At 32.8% G+C, this 7,355-nt stretch overlaps 1 protein-coding gene across 1 annotated transcript in view; it reads left to right on the top strand.

Annotated features, from left to right (window-relative positions):
* The first annotated feature begins 519 nt into the window (after window positions 1–519).
* Window positions 520–7,355, top strand: part of LOC111708877 (G-protein-signaling modulator 2) — a 10,996-nt gene continuing 4,160 nt past the window's right edge. Inside the window, exons 1-8 of the mRNA XM_023482381.1 lie at window positions 520–631; window positions 1,903–1,959; window positions 2,676–2,923; window positions 3,389–3,441; window positions 4,116–4,167; window positions 5,325–5,392; window positions 5,850–5,971; window positions 6,370–6,459. Of these exons, the coding sequence (XP_023338149.1) occupies window positions 2,676–2,923; window positions 3,389–3,441; window positions 4,116–4,167; window positions 5,325–5,392; window positions 5,850–5,971; window positions 6,370–6,459 (633 nt within the window). The 5' untranslated portion in view covers window positions 520–631; window positions 1,903–1,959. The remainder of the gene's footprint in view (window positions 632–1,902; window positions 1,960–2,675; window positions 2,924–3,388; window positions 3,442–4,115; window positions 4,168–5,324; window positions 5,393–5,849; window positions 5,972–6,369; window positions 6,460–7,355) is intronic.

Genomic DNA, 7,355 nt, shown 5'->3' with positions numbered 1-7,355 from the left:
TCATAAAATCATTTCGATATATTTTATTATATTTTTTATATTTAGTTCACATTTGTTATTTCAAAATTATCTACGAATTTTGTTTATTATCAATTAACAGAAAAATGGACTTTTTTGGTTAATATACTGTGGCTAAACTGCGAGATTCCCATTAATGTTGAAAAAAAGTAGCATTGCAAATTAATGGGGGTGTCAATGAAATACGCGAATTCATCATTAAACCCACAAAACTTAATTTTGATTGCTTATGAAGCCTTTGAACTATTTGATTTGAAATTGGATCGGTAACTGTAGAATGTAGATCGACTGTAGCATGTACTACTACGAAAACACTACGTAAGTATAATGTGGCGAAATAACGTTAAAAAAATTAGAACTGTCTTTTAAATTTTGATTTTGTTGCTATTTTTCAACCCTTTAACCGCTCAAAATACAAATTTTTAAAGATTTTAATTGTTAATTTTTAGAAAATCTTGATTGATTGTTTTTTATTTTCATGTCGATGAATATTTAGAAAAATGTTTTTCTTCTCTTGGTTTGCAGAGCAGTGAGAGATAATATACAATCCGGCCTCCAGTCTCTATACTTCCCGGTACCTTGATCAGTTCATCTTCATCCTCATCCTTATCAGGTAGTTAGTTCATTCTCATCCTCATCCTTCTCATATAGTTAGTTAATCCATATCCTCATCCTTCTCACGGAGTTATTTCAAATCATCCGCATCCTTCTCAGGTGTCAGTTAATCCTTATTCTCATCCTCATCCTTCCTCGATTCATCCTTATTTGATAAAAATTTTCTGAATAATAATATTAAGATAATTACAGGAAAAAACTTGTCCAGCCTTGTGTTATTTTAACAACAATTTATTTTTTCATCTAATTGCTACCAGAGGTCGGAACTTTTCTATGGAGTATTGTTAATCTTGAAAGTTTGATCCCGATATCCAATTTAAGATACATTGCTTAATCCCTGCAGGGTACGATTACAACGGGATATCAAAAGAATCATGTCCATAGTTCTTCAAAAGATTGAGATCAAAGCTTGATCCCGAGTTAATTACTTTTTCTTTTTGATATTCTTCTAATTTATTTTTCTCTTATCAACCAAATCTGTTTTTTATTTGTTATTTTATTCATTCAGATCTGTTTTTGCTATTTTCTATTAACTTTGTTAGTTCCTTTATCTATATATATACTTTGCTTGCAGTTTATCTGTTTGTTTGTTTGTTTGTCGTTTGTATCCAATGAACTTCAAAATGGCTGAAACGATCGGGCCCAAATTTTTTGTGGGTCCTCGCGTTTATGGATGATCGAATTTACAAAAATATGCCTCAAACAAATTTCGATTTTTGAAAATTTTTAAAATCCACGAATTTTTTTAGAAATCCGCGAAATTTTTGTTTGTTTTTGTTTTACGGTTTGACCAACTAAGCATGATGATTGAGAAATGGCTTGAAGTTAGCTTTCGATCTTCATAGCTAATTAAAAGGACTGTAAGCGTAACTTTAACTTTTCAAGTGATGCAGAGATGGCATTGCCCGATTCACAACGGTACCCATGAAACCTTCAAGATTTTTAGTTTTATCAAAAACCTATTGAAATGGGAACAAAAATCTTCGTTGCTAATTTTGAAAGAACAAAATAGTAGACAACTGCATAACTAGGGGTATTTCATGATAGTTGTTAAAGAATACCGCAATTTATTTGACAAATTCTGTACTTGTTCAGAAATTATTATATTTTGAGGGAAACGCTGTATTTAAGGTCGGTTAATCGGAATTTCTAAATATTTTATTTAAAATTTCTGGACTTTCTTTTTAAATAAATCTAGATTTTATTAAAAAAGATTTAGTGTTGATATTAATGGACTTTTGAAGCATAAATATATGCTATATTTTACAGTGAGACTGATATTAGAGCAATATTGCTTTGTTGGGAGTTATATCCAGTAAAAAGAAGGTAATTTTTTACCTAACATTATTGATAAAATATAAACAATTACTTATAGCATATTCTATATCTTTATCTAGTGTGATTTAGTGGGATTTATGCTGTGTACGTTACTTTTTCTACTCGACTATTGTGTACTTTACTATACTCGACTATTGTGTACTTTACTATACTCGGCTATTGTGTACTAAAGCGTACTTTATTTGTTCTACTCTACTAATGTTTATTTTTTACTATACTTAACTTTAACTAAAAGTTTACTCTGAACAATAGTTTAATGTTGTGGATTTTCCCTAATGTACTTTATGCTAGGACCATTCTTTATATTACTTTACTATACTCGACTATTGTGTACTTTACTATATTCGACTATTGTGTACTTTACTATACTCGGCTATTGTGTACTAAAGCGTACTTTATTTGTTCTACTCTACTAATGTTTATTTTTTACTATACTTAACTTTAACTAAAAGTTTACTCTGAACAATAGTTTAATGTTGTGGATTTTCCCTAATGTACTTTATGCTAGGACCATTCTTTATATTCTTTACTTACTGTACTATTGTTTAGTGTACTTTACTGCACATTGCATTGCATCCTTGAACTCCTAAACAGAGAAATACAATTGTATTGTACTGAATTGTTCAGTACATCAAAATGATACCTTGAGATATATGAAGTTTACCTTTACTTAGTGTAGATTTGTACTGTAAGGTACTTTCCAGATGAGTGAGGGGGATAATGACACGTGCCTGGAGTTGGCCCTCGAGGGAGAGAAGCTCTGTAAATCCGGTAAATGCCGTGACGGTGTGGCATTCTTTGAGGCGGCACTACAGTCCGGTACAGATGATTTCCGTACACTCAGCGCCATCTACAGTCAGCTAGGGAATGCGTACTTTTACCTGGGAGATTATGTACGCGCAATGCAGTACCATAAACATGATCTCACGCTCGCCAGAACCATGGGGGACAGGTAGGAAATAGGCTAAAAGAAAAAAACAGAAAGAATGAGGACATTCAAATAAAAACTGTTGTGCACTTTGTTTTCCAGATTTTCTTTTTAAAAAAGACGCGTTTTATAGGAAAAAAAATCGCATTTTTAATATCTGCATGCCTTGTCGAAGAAATAACCACAATGACAAGACTAATGCACAAACTGTTTGTATGTATATATCTCCAAAAAAAAAAAAAAATTTGCACTGCAAACCAAAAAACTAGTTATAAATAATTTGAACGTGACAAAGATGCAAGTACAAAAATTGTAACAATTTACATTTTTTGTATTAAAAAATTGAAAAAGAACATAAACCAAAACTTTTGAATGAAACAGATTTGAATCGGTTCAAATTAGTTGAACTAACTTTCTAGTTGCTGGAGGTTGAACCGATTAACGAAAAAAAAATGAAAAAAGGATTATTTAGATTTTTCTAATTCGTAGATTGGGCGAAGCTAAAGCATCTGGGAACCTAGGAAACACGCTCAAAGTTATCGGTGAGAGCACTTTTTTAAAAAAAATATTAAATAGTGAAAACCAAGAAATAGCTAAATGATCCGTAATCTTTGCCTTTTCTTTAATTTCCTTAAAGAGTAATTGTTACTCTTAGAACTAATTACTGCAGCTTTTAAACTTTTAAAGAAGATCAAGATGCTTTTTCGTTTTTCTATCTAAAAATTGAATGCAACCCTGGATTTTGAATTTTAATTATTTTAATTAACATTTAATATCCCTCGCTCTGGTTGCCCATTTTTAGTACGTTTCGTCAGAAAATTTTATTATATACATAATATTTGGCGAATACAGAAAGTTTCAAATTTTTCCAAATTAGTTTTTTCGGACATTATTCAAAACAAACGTCACCCCTTCTAAACAATATAAATCTAGAATTTAATAATTCAAACGAGCGTCGACTATATACTTGATCATTAAGTTAATTAATTTATTTCAAAAGTTTTGTCTCCTAAAAATTGAATTTAGGAAAATGGAGTTGTCTTATTATCGATCAAAACACAGCTCAAACAATACAAGGTTAACGTTAAACGAGTAAGAAAGAACATTTATGACATTTTTTTCGGCGTTTAAAAAAGTTCTTACCCCTCCTTTCCCCCCCCCCCTTTCTTTTAGAAGAACCAAGAATGGAAACGGAAACAAAAAGATCTCATTATAGGAAAATTCGAGGAAGCAGTTATTTGTTGCAGACGACACCTGGAGATCTGCAGGCAGCCAACCATCTTACATTACCCTTTCCCCCCTTCTCCCTCCAGTTTTCCTCCCATCTTACATTACCCTTTCCCCCCTTCTCCCTCCAGTTTTTCTCCCATCTTACCACTATATGACTGGGGTCTCTTTTACCCCTCCCCCCTCCATCTTACATTACCCTTTCCCCCCTTCTCCCTCCAGTTTTCCTCCCATCTTACCACCATATGACTGGGGTCTTTTTTTCCCCTCCCCCCTCCATCTTACCTCTTTTGTATCACCACGTTAAATATAATTTACCCACATTCTGAGTTTTTTATGTTCTTACTTTTAATTGTTACCTTTCGTAACAGGAATCAGCCTCAAGGCCAATTTATACAATTGACAGGGGATGTAAAATGGAATTGTTTTGTTCATATAATTTTAAAAAATGCATTCCCAGAATAAATTTTTTTATTTATAAAAAATAATAGGAGTTAAATAATTAGAAATGAAAATTGTTTATGAACATTGCTTATATTATCTGCAACATGGTGATGGAGTTTCTTAAATAAATTTATATTTATTCTCTTGTATTTGATGAAAAAACTGCATAAAGTGTTCTAGAGCCTTTTATTCTTTGCATGACACTGCATTTGATATAAAAGTAAAAAATATATAAATAATTCATGCACGAAATGAAGTATACAATGAGCAGAGGCGTTTTCATTTAGGGGGGCAGAAAGAAAAAAATAAGTAAGTCCCATTGAACAAATTCCTGAACACGCCCCTGACATTGAGAAAATGGTTTTTAAATATTTGTTGTCAATTAACTTGAGATGTCAAGTAAATTAATAATAAATTAACAAAAATATAATTAATTATCTTTTTAAAAATGAGATTGAGTGGTGAAAGGCGTCTATGAGCAACATTAATTTCATCCTCCATTCCATTTCTGTTTCCTGGGACGATTAAGCCACAACTTTACAATGCCGCAACATTTTTTTTTCCACCAGCAATTCTTCATGAATTTTCCATGGTTTGTTCAGGCTGAGTTTAGCCCTTAACATTGCTCCCCCCCTCCCACTCATGATAAAGGCCCTAGAAGTCCTACTAAAATACAGATTTGTAAAATGATTTCTAAAAAATACCCCTCCGCCGGGCCTTGTATGGTCTGCAAGCTATTGGTTGGTTGGCCTAGGGAACACAAGGATAGAGTAGGAGAGGGTAGAGCTCTGTATAATTTAGGAAATGTATATCATGCTAAAGGTAAAGTTGTACTTTTGTGTTTTTTTTACTTGTACTTGTACTTGTACTTTTACGTGTTTTACTTGTACTATTTTTACTTGTGCTTGATGTACTTGTACTTGTACTTTTTGCTCTTGTACTTGTGGTACTTTTTGTTCTTGTACTTGTGGTACTTTTTGTTCTTGTACTTGTTGTAATTGTACTCATTAGAATAAAGGGGCAAAACTGCTTTTTTGGGTATAAAGCCATATGGGTCCCATAATTGCATGATCCGAACCAATACAAGGATTTACCTGTAAAGTGGAATATTACTAAACCAAAGTACCAGCCCGTCTAGTGCACCCAGTGCAGTGTGCATAACTGAGACCATAGGATCCTGGGGGAAAAGTGTTGATCTGACCTGGGGTAAAAATTGTTTACATGTCCCGGGTATAAAATGTGTTTCTGTCCCGGGGTATACAGTGAATATCTGTTCTAGGAAAGCATATGGGTCGACTGGGACACCAGGATCCAGGTGAATTCCCTGAGGAGGTGAAATCCTTGTTCGAGAAGGCGGTGGAGTACTACGAGGAGAACATGGTGCTCATGGTCGAGATACAGGTTTATTCAGTCATTCATTCATCCATTCATGCATTTTTTATCCATTCATCCAGAGAGTGACCATACATGCATTTAATCATTGAGAATCAAAACATCATTTGTTTTCATCACATCTCTGTTTACCACAAATATAAGTCACATCCGTGTTTACCCTAGTGCCATTAAGTACCACATCTTTGTTTTGTTTACCAAATCAATATTTACCACATCCATGTTTACTACATCCATGTTCTCCACATCTATGTTTCACATATTTATATTCAGCACATCTAATTCTATTATTACCACATCACGTTTTATCACATCTATCATTATGTTTACCACATAAAAGTTAGCCACATTTATGTTTAACATATCTACTTACTTTACCGCATCTATATTACCACATACATCTGTAGGATCGTGCTGCCCAAGGTAGAGCGTGTGGTAACCTAGGAAATGTTCATTATCTTCTTGGAGACTTTGCCAGAGCAATTCATTATCATCAGGTAAATAAAGTGATATAATTTAATTTATTTAGTTTATTTTAGTGTTACGAGTAAATCTATTATTAGTGAAGCCAAAAAAGTTCTCTTTCCAATTCTTGATTAGAGTTCGGGAATTTGAATGCATTTTTCATTTCCTTTCACTGAATTAATCCCTATTTTTGATCTGTTATCTATGCTCCATGTTCATGAATCCCTATTTTCTATCCGTTATCTCTGCTCCATGCTCTTGAATCTCTATTTTCTATTTGGTATCTCTGCTCCATGTTCATGAATCCCTATTTTTTATCTGTTATCTCTGCTCCATGCTCTTGAATCTCTATTTTCTATCTGGTATCTCTGCTCCATGTTCATGAATCCCTATTTTCTATTTGTTATCTCTGCTTAATGCTCATGAATCTCTATTGTCTATCTGGTATCTCTGGTCCATGTTCATGAATCCCTACTTACTATCTGGTATTTTTAAATCCTGTTAACAGGTTAGATTTGAGTTTAAAGCATCTAAAATATTAGAAGGCTCGGTCAACTTTTCAAAATGATTTAAATCTTTAAAAGTTATAAATCCATTTTGGAATCTAAGATTTCTTTGTTGGAGTATGAACATTTATTTACTTACATTTTTTATAATACACTAGATGTAAACTGCACAGCTGTACTGCACTCGACTGTATACTTTTTACTTTTTTATTATTAAAACTCGGTTAAAATAGGGATAAATTAATACTTATTATCTTTTTTTAATTTATGAAATTTTAACATTTGTTAGAATTGTTGTCCCCTATTGCAGTAATTGAGTTAAATTATTCAGTCTTTACGGTCCTTCACACATATTAACTTCAGTCAGAGTACTGAGACTGCAGTAAATAAAACAACTCAGAGACTCTTTGAAGTAGCCCCCC

Source organism: Eurytemora carolleeae, unplaced genomic scaffold (genome assembly GCF_000591075.1).
Source record: "Eurytemora carolleeae unplaced genomic scaffold, Eaff_2.0 scaffold648, whole genome shotgun sequence".
NCBI classification, from domain to species: Eukaryota; Metazoa; Arthropoda; class Copepoda; order Calanoida; family Temoridae; genus Eurytemora; species Eurytemora carolleeae.
This window is presented reverse-complemented; position numbering and strand designations above follow the sequence as displayed.